General features: G+C 41.9%; 1 protein-coding gene across 5 annotated transcripts in view; it reads left to right on the forward strand.

Annotated features, from left to right (window-relative positions):
* Window positions 1-2679, forward strand: part of LOC140480227 (testican-3-like) — a 517571-nt gene extending 514892 nt beyond the window's left edge. For all 5 annotated transcript variants that reach the window (XM_072575112.1, XM_072575034.1, XM_072575285.1 and 2 more), the window contains one exon: window positions 1184-2679. In XM_072575112.1, coding sequence (XP_072431213.1) covers window positions 1184-1353 — 170 coding nt within the window. In that variant the 3' untranslated portion in view covers window positions 1354-2679. The remainder of the gene's footprint in view (window positions 1-1183) is intronic.
* The last annotated feature ends 22781 nt before the right edge of the window (window positions 2680-25460 follow it).

Raw genomic sequence — 25460 nt, forward strand, 5'->3', positions numbered from 1 at the left:
TTTATCTTCGGCATGAAGATATTTATTGTATCCTACTAGTACTGATCAATCGGAAGACTTCCTCAGTTTCAGGCCATTACTGTTCACCAGTGCTCACTTGATGTTGCATTTTTCCTTCAAATAGTTGTCTCTGTCTGTCTAGCCACACCTCTTGTATTCTTTTCACTTTGATATTACACACTAAGTGCCACTCTTATCTCACCATTTCTTAGCCTTTTGTATTACTTAGTCTTTCTGTCTGTGTAGGAAATGTGGACTATCCTCCTCTAAGTCCACATCTGCAATGTTTGTTTATAGCCCATGTTTCTGAGGCATAATATATACATAAATAACAAAATGTCACATATAAGCATTCTTTCCCTAAGATTCAAATTAAGTTTCTTTGATGATGACATATCCTTCTTTCTAACAAAATTTGCCTTTGTTATCTGAATTCTCTGTGGGTCTCAGCACATATTTGCTATTATCTGTAACCATCTGGCCAAGCTTTGTGAACCTTTTCGCATGTGTGTTTACCTCAATTTTCACTTGCAAGTTTGGTCTCTGCACATCATCTTTGTCTTTGTCTTCCTCAGATTGCCTCTTAATCCATGTTCTGTACTCTTTGCTTTCACTTTGCTTACAATTTCCTGCAGTAATGTAGATACACAAGAAACGGTAGAACATACAATGCAGAACAGGCCCTTCGGCCCTCGATGTTGTGCCAACCTGTGAACTATTCTCAGCTCCTCCCTGTCCACTTTCCCAAAATCATCCATGTGCTTATCTAAGGATTGTTTGAATCTTGTTTTTTTTTTCAGAAATAGCGAATTAAATGGCATTTCTGATATTTTTGATTTCCTCTCCAATACCTGGGTTATGGAAGCATTGTAACACATTACTACCAAAAGCTAATTTACCATGGACCTGAAATAAAATGATATTCAAGGCTGACTACAAGTGGTACATTTCCTTACTGAGCATCACAGAGAAATCCACTCCCTTATTTCTCTTTAATATTTGTACAAGAGATTATTACATTTGAACAACTACTTTGTTTATGACTAGTGTTTAAGGTGAATAGAATTCCATTTCATATAATTTATCATGTAAATTATCAGCACAAATCAGCAAATAATTGTTGCCTGACTAGAACTAAATATGTTTTCACAAGTAAATATTGTGTTGGTGGTCTATTTTCTAGTTGGTGATGTAGAGATTTCAGGCGACTTTGGCAGTGGTGACCTCCATGAATGGTCAGATGATGAGGATGATGTGGAAGTAACCAATGATGAGGAAGAGGATGATGAAGTTGACAATGAAGACGATGAGGATGACGATGATGAATATGATGTAGGAGGCTACATATGGTAGTCTGGAAATGTCATGAACTTTAAAATTTGCACGTTTCTATAGTGAAATCTCATCCGTTATTAGACACATTAAAATGAACAAAAGATATTTCAGTCAACATGTATATTTTGTACAATTATACCCTCAAATATGGATCCTCCAGAAATAGATTCACATCCTTTAAAAACTATTGCAGTACATGTTAACTCAGTAATTTTTGAAAGCATAAGTAAAAAAATTATAATCCAAACTAGTTAAAAGAAACAGTGCTAAAACACATGTGAAAACCTCAACTATTTTTGAAACTCGACTTCCTTTGAATTGTGTTCTGTCATCGTACATGGTCACATTGTGATGCAGTAAACCTAGGCTCCTCCTCCACAAATGACCTGTGTACACTGTTCCTGGCATTGACCCCTGAAGCCACTAGTCACAGCTTTGATTTGCTTTGTTTTCAGAATGTCTTGGTTATTTGGATGGCAAAGGCTAGAACATGTATAGCCAAACGAATAATTTGTCAGCAATTAGTTAACTTTTGCATATGAACATTATTGTGGTGAAATTTGCAGCAGTTGGAATTTTTAGTCAGCGGTGGTTATGGCAACAAACCATTCTTGCCATATCTTAAATAAAATATTACTGAAGAATGTGGATGCCTTGGCTACCTGAGTGATGTTTTTTCTCTTTTTCTTCAAATAAAATTTAATCGTCTTTTTAAAGGTATATATACTTTTAATTAGTAGTTTGAAGTGAATAGAAGTCACATTGCGATGTGCCTTTCAATTTAAAAATAGACATTTTGTTTGTGTATGAAAAATAGGAGTTCAGGTAATATTTAACCATGCCTGATCACAGCTAAGTACTGCAGCTGCAAATGTGGGATAAGAGAAATATAATTTTAAGTAATTAATTTTTCAATAGTTATATCAGTCATCCCATGGATTCTAAATGTATGCCAGTAACGTGTAGCAGTAGCACTTAACAATTTTGCTATAGATTAAATTGCCCTGTATTTACGTTAGCATGTTAATTGGTTGTATAGACATGTTGGAATTCCATCGCCTTGATACATATTAGAGTTGAGTCTTTTAAGTCCTCTGTCAACAAAAATCAAAGTTGTTTGTAGTTACTAACATAACATTGCATTGTGTGCTGTTTATTTATAACATATGATTGTCAGCTCTTAAATGTTTCTTCTGAAATCTGGATTGAAAAAAAACAAATAATATAACACGTTTTCATTTTTTTTCCTTATAAACTAAATTTGCATTACAAAATGAAAAGGCTATGCTGCATTTTTTTTACTGTATGTATAGTTTGCAATAATAAAGGACTCCTGTAACCAGTTATACTGATATGTATTATTACTGTTACGTAATAAATGCACTTTCTAGTAATCTGATGAAACAATTGGTAGAGAAGACATATTGCTTTACTTTCTAAAAACCAAACGAACTGTGGATGCTGGAAATCAGAAACAAAAACAGGAATTGCTGGAAAAGCGCAGCGGGTCTGGACAGCTTCTGTGAAAAGAAATCATAGTTAACTCAGGTCTGGTAACCCTTCCTTAGAATTGGAGGAAGGGTAACTCTGATTTCTCTCCAGAGATGCTGCCAGACCTGCTGAGCTTTTCCAACAGTTTCTGTTTTTTGTTGCTTTACTTTCTATTTGTATGATAAATCAAGCAGATCCGAACCAGACAGAGCCAACAGACCTGAATTATATATTTCCTTCCTGTTTTGCAGACATCTGACTGACCCCTTATCTCAGTGATCTGAGTAGATTAGATTAGATTCCCTACAGTGTGGAAACAGGCCCTTCGGCCCCACAAGTCCACACTGACCCTCCAAAGAGTAACCCAACCAGACCCATTTCCCCCTGACTAATGCACCGAACACTACGGGCAATTTAGCATGGCCAATTCACCTGACCTGCACATCTTTGGACTGTGGGAGGAAGCTGGAGGAAACCCACGCAGACATAAGGAGAATGTGCAAACTCCACACAGACAGTTGCCCGAGGCTGGAATCGAACCTGAGACCCTGGTGCTGTGAGGCGGCAGTGACTAGTGTGAAACTTTTCACCCAGATGTAACCTACCATCTCCCTTTAATTGTAGAATTGTGCAGCATAGAATGATGTCAATAACTATATTAACAATCAATTTTATATAATCACCCAAGCTCATAAAGTGGTTCATTTCTGCTTACTAGAAGCAGCATGCATTCAGAAGCAAGCCTCCATTCTCTGCCAACAAAGGAATATGTCCGAGCCTTGATTTGACAACCAGTATTGGAAAGAACTGTTTTGCTTTCTTTTTAAGTTCTTTCATAGGATGTAAATGTCGCTGATGCCCAATCCCAATTATCCTTGAAAAGGTGGTAATGAGCTATTGTCTTATACTGCTGCAGTGTATTTTGATTATTTCAAATATTTACCACTTCACAAGTGAAAAGATGTCGGGGTAAAAGTCTGAAATGTTCACAAGGGCTTTCTTGATCTTTCACCGTGACTTCAACAGAAGGTCAGAGAAACGGGATAAATAACTAATAATGGCAACTTACTTCCGCTCGGGCATTCCTTTAATCATTGAACCCACGCAAGGATGCAGGGAAACAAACAGAAATTAAATCCCAAGAATACCAGAGGCATTTAACATATAGCTGAGTGTGATACTTGGAGACTCAGATGTACGTGATGAATGTCCTACTGATGAACTTGATCTTTGTTTCAAGCACATGAAAAAGCTGAAGAGGATTGAGGGTTTCAGTGACAGAGGTAATATCGTACAGTTCAGAACATACTACAACGAATATGCAGTTTATAATGGTAAACTGAAAATCAAGTTTCTATCATTGTTGCAAGGATATTTAGAGTGAAATGGATTTAGTTAAAACCTACCATTCCAAATACAGCTTTACACTGTTCAGTGCATTTTTCCTAGTGAGCCAAATGGAACGATCCATATTTCAGCAGGAGCAACAGTTTGCGACCACAGTATCTCCAATGTCATAAAAAGCTGTAAGATGTTTAATAGGAGCATTATAAAATGAAATATGCTGTTGTATCACCCAAGGCAATATTAGGGCAGATGACTAAAAGCCTGGTCAAAGACTATCCTCTTAAACAAGGAAAGCAAGATAAAAACTTTAGGGAAGGAAGTCTGCAGCTTAAAGCCCAAGTAGCTGAAACCAAGGCCATTAATAATAGTCATTACAGTTGGCAATTCTGGAGGCCAGAATTAGAAGAGCAGCTATGTCGGGGAGGATTATAGAATTGCAGGAAATAACAAGATAACTATCTTTTGCTGATGGCATTTAATTGCACATTTATCCTTGTCTGAAGTTATCCTATTCATGTTTAAATGACTTTGAGTACTGTTAACCTCATGATTATTTTTGACCAATTCAGAACCATTGTAAATATAAATGAAATAAAACTTTAAATTTGGATAGACCAAAGCCATCTTTTATCAATCAGCTTTTAAAATTCAACTCTATTGAGAAACAACCTTTATGACATTTTAGTTGTATGATGAACTATGCTCCCCCTATTCATTTCTAGTCTGTTTAACTGATTTTTAGGAAGGCTAAGAGCAGCAAAGGCTGGAGCAGATCCTGAAGATGGTCCATTTAACAGCATTGATCGGGGGATGGTAGAAAGCTTGGTGTTGGTGTTGGTCAGCAGTGGACAGGTAGAATCAGTTTGGTGCGGGTAGACAGCAGCAGTGGATCTGGATCATGAAGCGAAAGTAGATTTAACATGGCGTTATACTGACAATCTATTGCCAAATTGTATCTGTATCAATGCATTTCTGATACTTCTATTGTTACAGATGTAATCTTACACAATGTCTATCTACACTCCTGTATCTGATCATATTCAGTACCCATGCACTTTAGATGGTGTCAGATCATTTTCTTTTGAGTGAGTGTCTATCCCAAACTCTAGGTCATATCTGTATCACTCTGTTTGATAATGTCTGTTGCAGAGGGGTGCATAGATCAAAGAAAAGGAAATGGGTGGTTAATAAATTTTGATTTAAATTTTCAGTACTACCTTAGCTACGTCTAGTTCTTATGTTAGGGGAACTAATATAAGTATTACATTACAAAGTACAAACACACTGCAGAATCATAGAATCTCTACAGTGTGGAAACAGGCCCTTCAGCCCAACAAGTCCACAATGACCCCCGGACGAGTAACCCACTCAGACCCATTCCCCTCCCTTAAATTTTATCCCTGATTAATGCACCTAACCTACACATCCCTGAACACTATGGGCAATTTAGCACAGCTAATTCACCTAACTCACATGTCTTTGGGTAGTGGGAGGAAACTGAAATACCCGGAGGAAACCCACGCAAACACTTGGAGAATGTGCAAACTCCGCACAGACAGTCATCCGAGGCTGGAATTGAACCTGGGTCCCTGGCGCTGTGAGGCAGCAGTGCTAACCACTGACCCACTGTGCCACCTCAAATGTAAAAACAAATCCAACATAGCATCTGTGGTAGGTCATGAGGCAGATCAGAGTGTATCAGGATTAATAATGTGAAGAAAAGGCTCTCAGATCCCAGGTATCATATCATCTGAGGTTGGAAAGATCTCTGATTCCGTTTTAACACAAACCACTTGAAGCTTAACATGCTAACGGAAGCATGCGGTTAGCATGTAATTGAATGTAATTGTTTTTTATCAATGAGCTGTAATGAGTATTTGTCGGAGTTTTCATTATCACATAACTCATATCTGAATGCTTAAGATCCAGCAGATAATGTAGACCATTGCCACAACCAGTTAAGATACACTGCTGGAAACAAAACACATGTCAATTTCTATTTTATCTTTGGAGAAAACCACTGAAAATAAACTGGAAACTTGCTGAGACACTCTGCCAAGACTTCGCCCACAATAACATTAGACAAAATTCAGAAATACTCTGAGGGCATCACCTAAACACAGTAACTGTAATTATGAAGTATAAGTATTGTACAATTCTACTTTCTCGGAGGTACTTGGTAATGGGCATCTTGCTAAAAATTTCCCTTGGTCTTGCCAAAGTATGCCAAGAGAATGAGAGGTCAGCCACATATGGTGCTGATATTGCTATTCTTGGCTTGAAGTAATATTTTTGTCTCAGCTACATTTTCAAACAGTTGAGATTAAGTTTTTATTTGTGAAATAATTACAGTTAGTGTAGTTACTTGTGAGTGACTAGCCTTGATAACCTAAAGGTGCAAAAATAATTGGATTTTAGCAATTATGCCCATTTTACTTACATTGGGTATACATTTAGGTGTGTTTCTCAATTTCAAAGTAATAAGTAGAATTTTCTAAACAGCAGTGAAATTTAACATCTAACGTTGGGCTGATTTTTTTTTGACTAAGTGCCAGTTATGTTGAGTTACTTGGCATTTTCTTCATGAGGCCTAGCAAGATTTCTCACCATATCTTATTAAACTCAACTTATTAATTACTTATCCAATGCTTATAGTGTTCCTCTCACCTAATTCTGTCTCCATCTTACCACATTGCATTCCCAGAACAACTCACCACTCAGCAAATATCGGTTGCAAAACCAGTATCTCTTGGGCCCGTGCCATCTTTGAAAAGACACCTGGACAAGAGTTGGCAAGCTGGCACAACTGCTCACTGGTGACATCATGGCACAAAAGTCACAAAGCCATGCTGCTCAAAGTTTGTAGCTTGCACGGCTGACACTCCCTCACACATCCAACCTATTCTGTCACCCTACTTGCTGTTTTACCACCAGGCCACACAGTTTAGCCATCCTTAGCTATATCCTAGCTAAACAGCCTCTGAAGTACATCATTACAGTGTCCTTAATGCCGACTGAAGACCCACAGCTTGTCATGATCCAGTAGAGAAATATCACATACAGTCAAGCAACTGAATAGTTCAAAAATGAGTTTTTATTTACATCCAACAAAAGTGAATACAAACAAATGAATTGAGACTGCAGTTTGCCTCCACAATGCAAACCAAATACCAACAACTTGATCAACAACTATTTTACGATCCATGATGGCCTGCTGCAGCCATCAACTGGAACTGCAGGTCAATCCAGTCCTATGCAGCTTGTAGCTCCTGGCACAGCTGAGCTCTTTCTGAACAAAGAGATATTTCTTCTCTCCGATCTCATCATCCTTCTCCTTGGATTACAGGTTCTATCTCCCACTTCTTCATGGCCTGCTCCAACTGTGCAGAGTGCAGCACATTCTAAGTTACAATGGAGCAATCCCATGTCCCCAGACCAATCCAAGCAGCAGAACTGCATCTTCAGCAGCCACATCATCTGCTGCACAACCGCCCAAATCGGAGCATAGCTCCCAACTGGGTGTCAATGGCATGACAGCTGAGTAACCAACTCGTTACCTCAAGAAGGGAGTGCCTGCTACAGTCTGACCCTCTTCCCATATCAACCATTCTACTTTTCATCAAACTCATTAAAATCCATTGTCATCCGTATGATGCAACAATGATCCCCTCCTCCCACTAGTGACTTCTTAAGTCATTGCCACGAACGTTTGCGTCACTGAAGTAACAGTAACATGGTGTAAATCGCCTTTGACCATCATTTGAGCTCTAAGCATGTTGGCTTTGCATGTATCACAAGTGGCCAAAAAAAATTGGAAATAAAATGTAGCATAAGTTTTGATTTTCATGCATCATTTATTTGCCACTAAGTGTCCTAGTGTCCAGCCGATATGCGATCTCATGCTTCCACCCATCATATTGGCACTGACTTCAGGTGCTGATCCAGCAATTTTCCAGTTGTATTTAGCATCTATAGAACAGCAAGTGATAGCATTGTCAGCATTGGGCCCTGCCTGGTCACCAAGTATCCCCACCCCCTTCAGAGCCAGCATATCTCTTTTATCCCTGACTGCCCATTTACAGCCTGAACCCGCACCTGACCACTGCACTTGTAGCTCCCTGGCTGATGATACATGATTCCCCTGACTGCTGGTGCTGACACTACAGGACAGACTGGTGACCAGCCCCAGACTGTAGTCAGACATACCCCTGTCCATTTGCAGCCTGAAAAGATATCTGATTGTGGTCAGTCCCATGGACTGTATCCGTTAGTGTCAGTATGTGCACTCCCCAACAGACAGCAGCCCCCAGCTTGACTGGATGGAGAAGTAACACGCACTCGCTTTCTGACCTAGCCACTTGATGGAATAAAAATGCAGTGTGTTTGCTGAGCAGGCAGCCAGGCTAACTGTCAGTATGAGATTAATGTTTCAGTGTGTCATACTGAAAACAATGACCTGTACCCCAGAGGATTCCCCACTAACAGTAGCCTATCTGTGTGTCTGCACAAAAAAAAGCACATTAATACACAGCATTGATAACTGTTGGCTCTGGCTGAAGCCATGTTACTGCAACCATGCTCTAAAAGCAAATGGCAAGAGAGCAATCAATCAGCCTGAGATGCAGCCTTTGTATGCAAAGTGACCTTGCATCAACCTTTCACTACAACTGCTGGTGCAGCCTGTGATGCAATTCGGTGCTTCCTCAACATCCTGCAAGTGAAGTGGAGAGGTGCTATGAGAGTCATGAGGCATCAGCAACTATCAGATGCCAATGGCCGTGGGTAAAGGACGGATGCCCATAGATCACACCCCCAAGGTACTGTTTGGTGCTGAACAACATGGAGGCTGTTTGCAACTGAGTTGAAGTCTCCAGGTCCCCGCTCTGACTTCCATGTCGAGAATTCTAAATGTCTTGCTTTTTCAGCATGTTTGGTCAAATAAAAAGCTGCATATTAATGATGCGAGTTGTGTCATTGACAAGGCATTTGACAAGCTATAATTGCCTTTCTTTGGCAATTCCCTTCTGTCTAGTGAGAAACTCACGACACCACCCAGCAGAAAAGATGTAGAGAGTCACTCTGAACGTGAAGATGGCCTCCCCAGGCATCTTGCATGATTCTGCCACAAATGCCACCAATGCCCACATTGGTTGCCTTCCTAAAAGTTCTCAGACGTTATAAACAAGAACCAGATATTTTTATTTGGCTTCAGTTTATTAATTGCTACAATTGCAACTATGTATGAAGAATAAAATGCCCAATATTCTGCTAGAAATATTTGTTCTTAATTGCTTTAGTAGCCTGGAATATTTAGGTAAATGGAGTTGCAGCAGTATAATGATAAGAGGGTGTAACATTGATTGCCAACTGCTTTGCATCAAAAAGAACATGTAATTTATTCACATAATAAATAATTAAGTCCTGGGCCTGAGTATGTAGAAGTACGCATTTGCCTTAGGCTCCACAATCATAGACATGGAGTGAAAAAGCTCACTTAAGCCTATAGAAATAGTTAATTCAAACTGTTTCTTAATAGGGAATAAGATATTGTCAGAATGAAAGACAGAAACTCAGAGGGCAGACTCTTTTTAGGGGGCTGACTGACGTGGGCTGTCTGGCAGAATTGGATGGGAAGTCTCAACATTGAAATCATTGCACTCTATTTCTTATGCTATTTTCAAGCAGTGTGGCATGGCCCAATTTACACTCATTATAACTTACTAAACTTTTTTTTTTCAATACTACAACTCAGCTCATTAATATTCACTTTCGCATCTTACCAAACTTGCCAAATAGTTTTGACATCATGGAAATCCGAGCAGCTACCTACTGGCAAACCCAGCTCACTGTTTGGTCCAAACCACCCCCATGTTGCCTGTGACTAAACTTCAGCACAGAGCAAGAAGCACAGCATCGGTATCTGTGAGAGGCTGCGGCTGCCACACTGAACCTCAGCACTTTTGTCTTGGAGCTTGGGGGGATGCTGTAGGAATTGGAGAGAGTGCAGAAGCCATTTACAAGAATGGTCCCAGGGATACAAAACTTCGGGCATGAGGATTGATTGATTTTGATTGATTGACGAAGGTGAGACTGTTCTCCTTGGAGAGAAGGCTATGATGAGATCTGTTGGATATTTTCATAATTGTGTGCAGGCTACGTAGAGAAGGTAGGGAGAATCTGATCCTGCTTTTAAAATGAACAAGAACAATGGAGCATAGATTTAAAGTGATCTGCCAAAGAAGCAAGAATCACGTGAGGGGATCCATTTTCACTCTGAGTAGTTTGGGTATGAAATGTACTTCCTGTAAATATGGTGACAGCAGGTTCGGTTGAGGTATTCACGAGGTTGGATGGTTATTTGGACAAAAATATGTGCAAGAGTATGGAGAGAAAGCAGATGACTGGCACTAGGTATTGATGCTCATTGAATGAGCTGGTACAGGCATTATATGCCAAATGCCTTCGTTCTGCTGTAATACACTGGCGATCCCTGTCCATATGCCCGTCTGACACATCACTTTCTCGCTGTGCATTTGGAAAAAGTCCCTGATTGTCAACCCCTCTTCTCCCTGGGCCCGGGTCGCTGCCTGGTCTCTAGCATTCATTAAGAGTCTGGGTCATTCTTCCAAGGCCGTTGCCCATAGAGCAGCTGCAGTGAGGTGCTCGCCAGATTACGTACACTCATCCTCTATCACGATGGTTCCCAGTGAGGTGTTAGCATCTGAGGTTCTGGGGTGTGTAGGAGGCTGTCCTGATGAAGCCTCCTCTAATGCTGCTGTACATCTATCCTCAGAGTTCAAGGTTGGTGCCTCTGATAGAAATGGGCATTTCAACACAAAGGCTGAGGGTAGACTTGCCAGCTCCTGCATGACAAAAGAGAGATAGGGCCAATGGTTAGAAGAGGTGTCCAATAATTGGGGGTTATACCAGAGTTAATGGGATGAGACGCAGTGGCATGCAGAGTGGTAGTTCCTGCAAGAGTGGTATCTGGTTTCTCCTCAATGACCAAAGCTCTGTTCCTTCAGGGGGTATGGAACCTGGCATAGTGGCCCCTCTCCACCCGTCAGCCTCTTGTTGCCCTGCCATGGCCTGTCTTCAGATTGGTATGACTGGTCGGCGTAACATCGAGGGTTGAAGGTCCTGTACTGCGCTGAAATGTTCTATATTCTATGTTCTCCTGTAATGAGTAAAAAGGGGAATGCAAGTGGAAGACAGGTGGGGAGATGTACCTGAGGCATGCAGGTTTAGTGATGTCGGAGGCCAAGGGTAGATCAATGAGGGAGGGAGCATGGTGCAGGCAACAGTGAGAGTGGAAAAGCATGTGTCTTGGTGGGAGGGACTGGAATAGAGTACTTCTGAGGAGGCAGAGAAAAGAATGTGACACTTACTCAGGCTGAGCAGAGAAGGTCATTGACCTTTCTTTTGGTACTGCTGGCTGTTGCTCCACATACTTGGTACAGCACTTCGCCGGGTAGCAACCTCAGAGCAGGCTGGCAACGTCTGATCATGTGGCCTCCGCTGCACCAGCTCCATTAACCAGGAGCTCCAGGTCCAGTTGGTTCATGGAAGTGCCATCTTCTCTTTCTCTGGCATTTTGTCAACATGTCCTAAATGAGCAGGGCAGCATCAAAATGCCAGCACCTGTCCAAGTGGACTGCAGAGTTTCAAAGATGGCACAGTCACAAGTGATGCAGTTCCACCTTTAGGTGGATAGTCATAGTTGCATAGTAATAGAAGCAGGAATAGGCCATTGGCCTGTCAAGTCTGCTTCACCATCCATTAAGATCATGGCTGACCTACCCATTGTCTCAGCTCCTCCTACCTGCATTATCCACATAACCCTTAGTTCCCCTACCAAGCAAAAACCCATCCAACTGTGTCTTGAATATATTTAATGAAGCTGCCTCAACTGCTTCCTTGGGCAGAGAATTCCATAGATTCACTACTCTAGGAAAAGCAGTTTCTCCTCATTTCTGTCCTAAATCTGCTCCCCCTAATCTTGACGCCATGTCTCCTAACCCTAGTCTCAACCACCAGTGGAAACAACTTGCCTGCCTCTATCTTATCTATTCCTTTCATATTCTTCTATGTTTCTATAAGATCCCCTCTCAATCTTCTAAGTTCTAGTGAGTACAATCCCAAGCAGCTCAACCTTTCCTCATAGGGTAACTCCCTCATCTCCGGAATCAACCTGGTGAACCTCGTCTGCACTGCCTCCAAAGCCAGTATATCCATCTTCAAGTAAGGAGACTAGAACTGTGCACAGTACTCCAGGTGCAGCCTCACCAATACATTGTACAATTGCAGCAGAGCCTTCCTGCTCTTACATTCAATCCCTCCAGCAATGAAAGTCAATATTCCAATTGCCTTCCTGATTACCTTTTGCACCTGCAAATCAACTTTTAGTGATTCATGTACTAGCACTCCTAAGTCCCTCTGCACAACAGCATGCTGCAATCTTTCACCATTTAAATAATACTCTGACTTAAAATTATTTTTACTTCCAAAGTAGATAACCTCACATTTACCACCATTGTACTCCATCTGCCAGACCCTTGCCCACCCACTTAACCTATCTAAATCTCTCTGCAGACCCTCCACATCCTCTGCACAGTTTGCCTTCCACTCAATTTAGTGTCATCAGCAAACTTGGATACATTACACTCGGTCTCCTTTTCCATATCGTTTACATATATCATGAACAGCGGTGGGCCCAACACTGACCCCTGCGGTACCCCACTCACCACTGCTCTCTAACCAGAGAATCACCCATTTATCCCAACTCTCTGCCTTCTTTTGAAGTCTAACCACTGTTGTAATTGAGGAGAAGTGAAGTTTCAATGAAAGAAATTGAGCAGCAGTGACTGTGAATAACTGATTGTTATGGACCAAGCCAGACCCCCTCAAAACATTTCAAGAAGATAGCCCAGACCCTAACTTTTCTAGTTGTTTTAAGCAGGTGTAAAGTGGATATTCCAGAAGAGTTGCAGCTGGCCCTACCACATAGTTTCAAACAAAACATAATTTATTTACAAGATTACTGAATAAAACATGAACAACAGAAAACAGAATACTGAATAACTTAACCTCCCTGAAAACCCAACAGATCATCTGAACTTAGTGATGCTGTTCCAAATACTTCCAACAATCCCCATAAACACCCCATGGCACAAAAGGTAAAATAAAACACAGGTTCGTACTGGATAAGAGTCAGGGAGAGAGTACTAGCCTGGACCTGCTTCTTTGGGTCCAGCAGCTTTTTTCACACTACTGTTAAAAACCAAACCAAACCAGAGAAAAGCTGAGCTGGGAGAACTGGCCCCTCCTCTTTCTTTGTGCATGTGTTTATTTTTAACTTGAAAGCCTTCGACTAGGGCAGTATATCTTAGCTATAAACAAATTGGCCCTAAAACCTTTTAACTTAAATCAAGTTGAACTTAATTCTTCAACTTCAACTCAAAGTCTTTGTCATTTATGACCTCTCTAAAAGAAAGCCAAGGACAGCATAACCTTGTTAAAGGAGCAGCTTTGTCAAACTGATTCATCCAACAGAGAATAATGTCAAGCAGAGGTTCTAAAGTTTTGCTTTGCATTGTTTTGTTATCAATGGAACAAAGCCATTTAACCAGATTGTACAGAATGCTGCAAATGTTGAATGTATGTCAAAACATATTTGTCTCAATTCATTATTTGTGAAAATCACAATAAATAATGCACGAGTTTAATAGACCATGTCATATTGTTGCCGTGAAGGTGGAATCGTAGAATTCAATGTCATTAGCAGATCATCCAAGGTGTTACACTCACCTGAAACTAAGTAACTGAATGGTTACTTAGCCCCATTATATATTATATATATTGTTCAGTTATGTATAAATGTTTCAGTATGGAGAACACTTCACAGCTTCATCTGACAAGCATGCAAAGTGTATGAAACTAATAGGAAACCAGTCAAGTTCAGTCTGAACTGAGGATCTTTTCAGTGCAAGCAGCCTGCAAGAATTAAACTTGATAGAGCTCTCATTTATTCAAGCTTGAAGCGTGCTTACTCAACCCTTGCAGAATTCATATCAAGATATCAGCCCCAATCTCACCTTAGTCCCTATCCACATCCTGCCAGACCCTGTAAAAATTATTGACAGATCTTAGCAGCATTGCAGTGAAGAATTTGGAGGGAGAACAAGTGTTATGAATCACAAATTTGTTACCGTGAAGAAGTAGTTGTTTGCACTGGCTCTTGCAGCATTTTGACTTCGTGACAAATTCCTGCCTCTTCCTCTTTACCCTTCACATGGTTATATTTAAATAATCATCAAATGCCCTCTTCAATTGATTCTTCCTCGATCACACTTCTAGACAATACATTCTGGACCCTAACTATTCAATGTAAGCAATGTAAGCAAAAGCTTTTTCTTACCTCGCATTTGCTTCATTTCAAAACATTTTAAATATATTTTTCTCTCTGGTTCTCAATCTTATTTATGAGCAGAAACAGTTGCTTCCTATCTACTCTATCCAGACCCTTTATGGTTTGGAAAACTTCGATCAAGTCTCATCTTAGCTTTCTCCAACCAAGGAAAATGGTTCCAACCTCTCCAATCTAATCTCAGAACTCATGTTTCTCATTGATGGAACCATAGACATAAATCCTACTGTTGTTAGAATATTGAATGGACTCACAAGCTCTTAGCATTTCCCTGTACCTGTGTTTTGGTTTTTGCTGCTGTTTACCTATTATTTACTTATCTATGGCTGTTTAACTCTGTGATCTGCCTGTATTACTCGCAAGACAAAGTTTTTCAGTATGCCTCGGTACACGTGACAATAAATTCAATTCCATAAGACCATAAGACATAGGAGTGGAAGCAAGGCCATTTGGCCCATCGAGTCCATTCTGCCATTTAATCATGGCTGCTGGGTGTTTCAACTCCACTTACCCGTACTCTCCCTGTATCCCTTAATTCGTTGTGAGATCAAGAATTTATCAATCTCTGCCTTGAAGACCCCCAACGTCCCTGCCTCCACTGCACTTCGTGGCAATGAATTCCACAGGCTCACCACTCTCTGGCTGAAGAAATGTCTCCTCATTTCCATTCTAAATTGGCGCCCTCTAATTTTAAGACTATGCCCATGAGTCCTAGTCTCCCCGTCTAATGGAACCAACTTCCCAATGTCCACCCCTTCTAAGCCATGCACTATCTTGTAAGTTTCTATAGGATTTCCTCACAACCTTCCAAACTCAAATGAATACAATCCCAGGATCCTCAGCCAATCATCATATGTTAGGCCAGGGATCAATCGTGTGAATCTGAGTTCAATTCAATTCAACTGATTCTGCACTGTCTCCATTACATTCATATCCTTGCTAATGTTTGGCACCTAGAACCTTACACAGTATTCCAACTGAGGTCTAACTAGTGACCTGTATAGTTGAAGGAGAACTTTATAGCTCTTGCACTCTATGTCCCCATTAATGGAGTGTGTATGATTTCTCTACCTGTCCTGCCACATTTAAAACCATTGACTGCCTCCATCCTAAAGTCCCAGGCACATTTTTACCGATGCACTTTGGAGATTAACAGAACTAGTTCATCCCAGTTGCCTTTCTGTCAGGCAAGGACTTGTTGATAAGCTCCAACAAAATAGTGAACCCAGAAACAACTGAATTCAGCTCCCCTAAGGCCTAAACCACAAGAGTTAGCTCTCTGCCTCACTATCACCAGCTGAGCAGTTGATCTTAGTCTGTCATCCAGCTCAAAGAGTGGCCAGGAGAACCCAGCTCTATGATGCTCTAAACCTAAGTAACACAAATGTTATTTTAGAAGGACATTGAAACATTGCAATTATTCTCCATCAAAATAAACAACCAAGGAAAAGGAAAACGGTCCCTTCACTATCATTATCCACCCATGCAAGGTACTTAGATTTTAATTTGACCAGTTTTGCTCTATAGTCATAGAGTCATAGAGATGTACAGCATGGAAACAGACCCTTCAGTCCAACCCTTCCATGCCGAGCAGATATCCCAACCCAGTCTAGTCCCACCTGCCAGCACCCAGCCTGTATCCCTCCAAACCCTTCCTATTCATATACCCACCCAAATGCCTCTTTAATGTTGCAATTGTACCAGCCTCCACCACTTCCCCTGGCAGCTCATTCCATACACATACCACCCTCTGTGTGAAAAAGTTGCCCGTTAGGTCTCTTTTATATCTTTCCCCTCTCACCCCAAACCTACGCCCTCCAAACTTATTGTAACAAATAAAAATACTAAGGAAACCATGTTAGTCCCAGCATTTGACTGAAGAGATCACTTTTTATTCTTAAAATATTTAATCAGCCACTACATGATGATACATAGTACATAATACATAATACAAGGATACATAATGACACACCTTTTGGTATGACTTGAGCCCTGGGCTGGCTCAGTGGCTGATACACTACCACTCTGCCTCAGGCGCCTTTATTTTGTATTTTGTTTTAATGTATTGGTTACTATAATGTAATGTATGTAGTATACTGTACTAAATATTAGCTAGTTTCAAAAATGATGACTGTTTACTAAGTTAGTAGCTGATTGAGGTGACTGGGCATACACTCTGTGTAGTTTTGAAGTATCTAAAGTGATCTCATTGATACCGTGGAGAGAGTGGATGCAGAAAGGATGTTTTCCCTGGCTGGAAGATACAGAACCAGGGGATACCATCTCAGAATGTGGAACGTTATTCCGGTCTGAAGAGTGGAGAATTTCTTCAACAGCAAGTAGTGAAGGTTTTGAGTTTTCTATCACAGAGGGCTGTGGAGGCTCGGATATTAAGATTGATTAAGACAGAAGCTGATGGACTTCTACATCAAGGGATATGGTGTCAGTGTGGGAAAATAGTGTGGAGGTAGAATAGCAGAACAGATTCATCAAGCAAAATGTTCCTTTGTTCATAAAATAACCAAAAATTATATTAGAAAGACTTGGTTTTCACTTCACTTATTTTCATGCAAAAATAATATGGACATCCCTGGAAAGTGCAGTGTCAGCAAGACCATGTCTAAGCAAAAGAATCTTTCAGAACCCTGAGAAACTAGAAAGCCTTGTAAACGCTTGGCTTAAATGTTCAAAATCAAATTAAACCTGGTTAAACAGGTATTGTTCTTTAGACATGATATATCACTGTCATTTTGAGCCACATTTAATTAACTGGAAGATGTGATTAAAAAACAATTACAAACATGTAACAACAGCTGGAACGAATCATTGACATGGCGTGTTGGTCATCTAAAAGTTGAAGCGAGAAATCCACTGGGTTTTGCTGCTAGCCAAAATAGAGAGGTTTCCAAATCAGAACTATATTTCAATCTCCACAAGTGAGTTTGAGATCAAGATTAGAGATCTGCAGTTCAATAAGCTACAACTGACTAAAGCTGTTTGTGATTGTATAGATACTCGACAGCTGCATGACCTTGAATAAATCCTGTGATGGGTGACTCACAGTCCTGTATGTGCCAAAGGCAGTACAATCAAGTTGTCTTTCTGTACTTGCAGTTTGTTAACTGTATAAATCATTGGACTTGCCCTCGGACTGGGATCATGAACGGTGCCAGGAGCGAACCTCAGCCTCCAGACCAGCCGCCGATCGAGCATTCCCCAACAGGCAGAAGGGTGTGAGACTTATTGGTTTTTCTCTTTTTTTTAACCATCTTTTTGTTTACTGAATAAAAATTCATCTTTAACATGGTGGCACAGTGGCTCAGTGCCTCACAGGGACCCGGGTTTGATTCCAGCCTCAGGTGACTGTCTGTGTGGAGTTTGCACATTCTCCCTGTGTCTGCGTGGGTTCCCTCCCACAATCCAAATAATTGGCTACGTTAAATTACCCACAGTGTTAGGTGCATTAGTCAAGGGTAAACATAGGGTAGGGGACTGGGTCTGGGTGGGTTACTCTTCGGAGGGTCGGTGTGGACTCGTTGGGCTGAAGGGCCTGTTTTCATGCCGTAGGGAATCTAATTTAAGTAAATTTGTGTTGTCGAGTCTTCTCTTAACCACATATAACCGAACCTGAAGAATCGTTTGGATACAATTTGTGATCCAAAACATTTTTGGCAACAAGGATGGGATTTGGGAAAATGGTTAAGAGAAAGGAACAACAACCTGATGCTCCGGAGACCTTTCAAAATTCCAGGATGGAATGCAGCAAACTCTGGATTTGGGTCTGCAGCTAATATGTTGGCACAATTAGAATCCCTGAAAGAATGGGAGATGGTTATAACCAGATAAAGAGAGAAATGGGGGTTATTCATACAGGCTGCTGTACATGAGTGCTAGCGGGGGAAGCAGGCGTCCCTGGAGGCAAGAGCAGTGGACCGCAAATGGGATGGATATTGTTAACAACTTTACGTTCCACGTGTAGAGAATTAAAGGAGTATCAGGCCAAAACCAGGCAGCTTGAGGCTGCATTGACGGCTGTAGAACAGTGTAACATCACCCGAACAGAAGCAGTTCAAATAGGAGAGAGCCAAGAAGATGAAGGAGGGTTCATTGCTCCTTGAAAGTGGAGTCGCAGGTAGATAGGATAGTGAGGACGGTGTTTGATATGCTTTCCTTTATTGGTCAGATTATTGAGTACAGGAGTTGGGAGGTCATGTTGCGGCTGTACAGGATATTGGTTAGGCCACTGTTGGAATATTGCATGCAATTCTGGTCTCCTTCCTATCGGAAAGGTGTTGTGAAACTTGAAAGGGTTCAGAAAAGATTTACAAGGAATTTGCCAGGGTTGGAGGATCTGAGCTATAGGGAGAGGTTGAATAAGTTAGGGCTGTTTTCCCTGGAGCAGTAGAGGCTGAGGGGTGGCCTTATAGAGGTTTACAAAATCACGAGGAGCATGGATAGGGTAGATAGGCAAAGTCTTTTCCCTGAGGTGGGGGAGAAGAGCCCTTCCTGAAGAAGGGCCTATGCCCGAAATGTCGATTCTCCTGTTCCTTGGATGCTGCCTGACCTGCTGCACTTTTCCAGCAACACGTTTTTCAGCTCTGATCTCCAGCATCTGCAGTCCTCGCTTTCTCCTAGAGTGGGGGAGTCCAGAACTCGAGGGCATAGGTTTGGGTGAGAGGGGAAAGATATAAAAGAGACCTAAACCTAAGGGACAACTTTTCACACAGAGGGTGGTACGTTTATGGAAAGATCTGCCAGAGGAAGTGGTGGAGGCTGGTACAATTGCAACATTTAAAAGGCATCTGGATGGGTATATGAATAGGAAGGGTTTGGAGGGATATGGGCAGGGCGCTGGCAGGTGGGACTAAATTGGGTTGAGATATCTGGTCAGCATGGACGAGTTGGACCGAAGGGTCTGTTTCCGTGCTGTACATCTGTATGACTCTATGAGTTATAGAACCAGGTAGGATGGTGTCTGGTGACAGTACAACAGGAAAAGAGAGCAAAATGGTACAATTGGAAAGTTGACCCAGTCAAATTGCGCACATTATTATCCTCACACTGCGACCCCGACCATTGGGATGGAGACACTATGTATTCATCTGATTCAGAATATGCATGGACGGATAGGGAAGGGAATGCTCCACCTCCTGAGCCATCCTCAGAGAAGGTACTAATAGCATGACCTATAATAACCAATAAGGCAAAACAAGTCAGAGGACAAAACCTGCGCAATTCAAGAATAGTGAGAGATTACTCTACGGCCAAATTGCAGGACATGGGGTCTTGCTTAAAACAGGAATCCGGTAGACACTTGGCCTCTAGGCTGAAACGGTCATGAGACCAGAGCACTGCCTATATCATGCTGTGCGCCGCAGAGTGACGGAATGCGGGCGCATTAAGTGTTGATCCACATGTGAATAGCATTTGTAGAAACACAGGGCCAACTGGATCATTGTGGAATGCACTGATACTAGCAGTAGGTAACAAGTAGCCTTCCCCAATAGATTGGGAAGGTTCTGTTGCAAAATTGGAAAGCATACCAGAAGGTGTAAAATGTTTGAGGGATTTGGCTGCACCAGCAGCTATGTATTCTTCACAGTTACAGGGTCCAGATCAGGAAGCTTTCACAGCTAATGCGAAGTGGTCCGGGCTGAATGAGAGGTGCCCTGTTCGGGCCATCCCAAGGACGGGCAGTGAAACGTTCATTGTTAGGACAGTTAGAGGATGTGGAGTATGGTAAGTGAAGACTGAGACCCACCCGAGCAAGCAACAAACAGGAACAGCAAGGTGGACAAGGACGGATCCAAAGGTCAAACAGAAGATAACCAGAAGAGAAATATTTATGACAAGAGTAAGATAGACGGAATACCTACAGGTACCATGCACAGTATCTGGAGGACGCCCTATTCTCCAAAAAATAAGGAAGTAAAAGAGATTAAATCAGATGAAGGAGAGAAAGCAGCCACACTGACTGCGTTCCCCACAACATCACCATATCCCAGCTGGGGGAGGGCAGGCAGTTGTGGCAAGCCAGCCAGCCAATGGATTAGGGGTGGGACTGGGACTCCAGGTCTGTTTCAGGGCATCTGGCGGGATGACCATAGACCCAAGGCCTCATGTCCCTATCACTACTTATTGGAGGAAAGGCAATGTACAATGATTACGTTACATTATTGCACATTGGGGCAGAAGTTACTATTACACATGGTGATCCCTGCAAATATGTAGGGGCCAGAATGACTATTAATGGATTTGGTGGGGCGATAACTCTGGCAATTAGAACAAGTATTAGAATAGCCTTGGGAAATGGACCCCCACTAGTAGTTTCGGTATTGCTAGCCAATGTATCAGAAAATATGAGCGGTATGGACCTTACAAACCCCATTGGGCAACTTCTCTTTTAGTATATAAGCTGTGAGGAGGCAAAATAGGAACCCCTCATTATCCCTCCACCCAGACGTGTGGTTTCGATGTAACAGTATTGTATTCCAGGAGGACACAAAGTAATTGGAGATACTATACCAGACCTGTTAGCTGCGGGAAGTGTGATACATGCAGTTATCTGTGTACAAGAGCCCTGGGTGGCCTGTATAGAAATGTGATGGAAGTTAACGAATGACAGTTGATTACTGCCAACTCAACAGATATGCATCTCCATTATCAGTGGCCGTGCCTGATGTGGTCACTGTTAGAGAAAGTTTGTCACAGGGGCCAGATGCCTGGTATGCCAGTATTGATCCAGCAAATGCCTTTTTCTAGATAGCCCGGAATCACAAGCTCAGTTTGCTTTTATGTGGGAAGGCCACCAGTATACCTGCTGTCAGCGACCACGAGGTTACATACACAGCCCAATCTTATGTCATGGGCTAGTAGAAAGGGCCTTAGATATATGTCCACTGCCTGCTGACATTCACGGAGCACATTATATTGACGACATGGATCAAGGAAATGGCGGTGACGCAGCTTTAGCCACACTGATACAACATATGTGAGACAGAGACTGGGATGTGAAACTGAAAAAGATACAGGTACCAGCACAATCAGTGGAGTTTTTAGGCAGTTAGTGGTCAAAAGGGATTGATCCATGCTGAAGAAATAAAGAATAAAATCCAAAAAATGGCTGTTCCAACTAGCAAGACTGAGGCACAGAAATTTATAGGTCTGCTTGGATATTGGCACAGACATATATTTCATTTAACCATGTTACTGGTACCTCGATATGTCATTACCCGAAAGAAATCTTCAATTGAACGGGGCGATGAACAGCAGAAAGTATTTATGGCTGCCAAAGAGGCCATAGCGCTAGCAGTTCCCTTTGGCTCCCCAGATACCCTTTAAATTACAAGTATCAGTATTACAAGATGTAGTCACATAGAGCTTGTGCAGATACACAAGGGGAAAGCAACATCTTTGAGTTTCTGGTCCAGAAAACTGACTGAGGCAGCTACATGGCACATACCATTTGAAAAGCCACTTCTGGCCTGCTACTGGGCCTTAGTAGAGACCGAAGGACAGACGAGCAAGGACAAAGTGCTCCTCAGACTTGAATCACTAATTCTGACGTGGGTGTAATCTGACCCACAAGGTCGATAGAGCCCAATAAAGCTCCCTAGTAAAATGGAAATGGTACATAGCTGATCGAGCCAAGAAGGGAAATGAAGAGGTTGTCAAACTCCATGAGCAAATGGCTGAATACCCACCAGGTAAGCAAACTCTGAGCTCTGACCTGGCCGGACCTTCATCTCCCGTTCAATGGGGTGTTCGGTTAAGCAAGTGCCTTAAGGTACATGTCACTGTGCTTGTTTCACTGATGGATCAGCCCCCTGGGAGAAGGACCAAAGACGGTGGTGAGCAGCTGCATTTAATCCTTCCACACAGATGAGTTATCCCTAGTGAAGGAGATGGGGGACTGAGCCAGTATTCTGTCAGCAGATGTGCTCCTAGCAATGGACCAGGAGAGTCAGTGTCTGCACATTTGTACTGACTCATGAGCAGTGGCCAATGAGATGGCTGTATGGATGCCGATCTGGCAGTCACATGACAAAAAGATTGCTGGAAAGCCCCTGTGGCAAACAGAACTATGGAAACAAATATTGGCAAAGGCACAGCACATAAAGATTACTGTGTACCATGTTGATGCTCATGTGAAGGATGGTTCAGAATCTGCTGGTCACAACAATATTAGATTTTTTTAGATTAGATTAGACTTACAGTGTGGAAACAGGCCCTTCGGCCCAACAAGTCCACACCGACTCGCCGAAGCGCAGCCCACCCATTCCCCTACATTTACCCCTTACCTAACACTACGGGCAATTTAGCATGGCCAATTCACCTGACCTGCACATCTTTGGACTGTGGGAGGAAACCAGAGCACCTGGAGGAAATCCACGCAGACACGGGGAGAACGTGCAAACTCCACACAGTCAGTCACCTGAGGCAGGAATTGAACCCAGGTCTCTGACGCTGTGAGGCAGCAGTGCTAACCACTGTGCCACTGTGCCACCGTGCCACCCCCAAAGATTTAGATTACTTACAGTGTGGAAACAGGCCCTTCGGCCCAACAAGTCCACACCGACCCTCCGAATAGCAACCCACCCAGACCCATTCCCCTACATTTGCCCCTTCACCTTACACTACAGGCAATTTAGCATGGATAATTCACCTAACCTGCACATGTTTGGACTGTGGAAGGAAACCAGAGCACCCAGAGGAAACCCATGCAGACAAGGGGAGAATGTGGGAATTGAACACGGGTCTCTGGCACTGTGAGGCAGCAGATGGAATAGTAAAAGCCAGAACAGTTGAAGGTGCATCCGAAGAATATCACACTGGAAAACAGGCTCATGAAAAATCAGGACATTTAGGGTATTACAGCACTGTGCCATGGACAAGAGATCAAGGTTTATACTTACCCACCGATCTGGTGCAAGTCAAAAGGTAAAACACATATCACTGCCAAAAAAGTCAATGGCACAAATCAAATGAGGAGATCAGCCTGCTCAAATCTGGCAGTTTGACTTATGTTGGCCCATTACCGTTATCTGTCAACCAAAGCCTATTCTAGACTAGTGTTGGCTTTCCCGACAACCAGAGTAACACTGTTAAGGGCCGGGAACAGTAGCTATCCTACCATGGTGAACCATCAGAAATATAATCAGATAATGGCTCACATTTTACTAGCAATGGGCTGCAGAAAATGGATGTTCCACATTCCTTGCTATCCTCAAGCAGCTGGCATTATAGAACAAATGAAAGGGTTATTAAAACAACAAACTCAATTATTGATCCTTAATCATATGTTACTGGGGTGTCTCAAAGTGCTGCCACAGACATTGCAGAATGTGAATAATTGGCCACTGAAAGGAGGTATACCCATGGGTAGAATGTTTAAAAGAGGTGGCCTGTTCGATCCTCCTAGTAGATCTACAGAATCCGACGACCCTTATACAGGGGGAAAAGTATGGGCACACCACTCACAACACCCACCTAAGCCTGAGATACATGGCTATGGACAATGTGATACCTATTGGATGTTGATAATGGGGCAGGAACTACCAGAATGTATAGAAACAGATAAATTAATGAAAAGGGAGTAAGTTGTCAAAGATTTGTAAATGGATAACATATGATTTCTTCACAGAACCATGCAAATTTATTATAGATGATGCTGCTGTGAATGACCCATCAGTTGAGTTGGGTAACTGATTTACATAGCTGGAGTGCAGATATGGTGTGGACAGCACAAGAGACTGAAAAGGTGCTGGACAGCTTTACTTGTCAACCAGGACATTTGATGATGCATCCTATTGTTGTATTATTTGTATTGATGATGGTTATTTTCACTGTTGTTTTGATTTTCTGCTGTAGGTTACATATTCTTGTTATACATTCTTGTGTGGTTATCATTAATTTGTGTCTGCATCTGCAGTTGTAAAACATGCTGTTAAATATCATCTGGGGTGGATTGCAAAGGATGGATCAAGAATAGTTGATGGTATTGAACAGTTGCAAGTCTTGTGATGGGCAGCTCACATTCCTGTACATGTCAAATATAGCACAATCAACTTGTTTTTCTGTACTTGCAATTTGTTACACTATATAAGAGAGAGTTTTGTTCTGAACCGTTGGACTACCCTCGGACTGGGATCACGGACGGTGCCAGAAATGAACCTAAGCCTCCAGACCAACTGTCGATGGAGGATTCTCCAACGGGCAGAAAGGTGTGAGACTTATTCTTTTTCCTTCCCTTATTTTTCATGTTTTTTTATTTACTGAATAAATGTTCATATTAAGTAAATTTGTGTTATCGAGTCTTCTCTTATCCATATTTAACTGAATCTGAAGAATCATTTAGGTACGCTTTGTGTTCCAAGACAACAATATCGTGCTACGATTATTAAGTATACATTTTCTTTAAAAGATATTTTAAATTTGCTATCCAGTGAGTCCTGTTTTGCTTTAATTGGTTATGTTTCGTCCAAAAAAACTAAATTTATGAAATTGTCTACAAATTACTGGCAAATTGGAATGGGTAAAAATAATTGAAACACGTTCTCCAGGTTCCAAACATAACCTACTATTGCCTTCTGGTTCACTAAGGGATTGTAATTTAAATGAAGCACTGCTTTAGTAAATGTCTCCATTAATGTGAGATCCCTTTATCATTGAGTCATAGAGTCATACAGCACAGAACTCATCTGCGCTGACCAGACATCCTAGTCAGACCCAGTCCCATTTGCCAGTGTTTGACCCACATCCTCCTAAGCCCTTCCTATTTATATATCCAACCAGATAATTGTAGCAGCCTCCACCACTTCCTCTGTCAGCTCATTCCATACACGCACTACCCTCTGCATGA

Source organism: Chiloscyllium punctatum, chromosome 1 (genome assembly GCF_047496795.1).
Source record: "Chiloscyllium punctatum isolate Juve2018m chromosome 1, sChiPun1.3, whole genome shotgun sequence".
In the NCBI taxonomy this organism is placed as follows: Eukaryota; Metazoa; Chordata; class Chondrichthyes; order Orectolobiformes; family Hemiscylliidae; genus Chiloscyllium; species Chiloscyllium punctatum.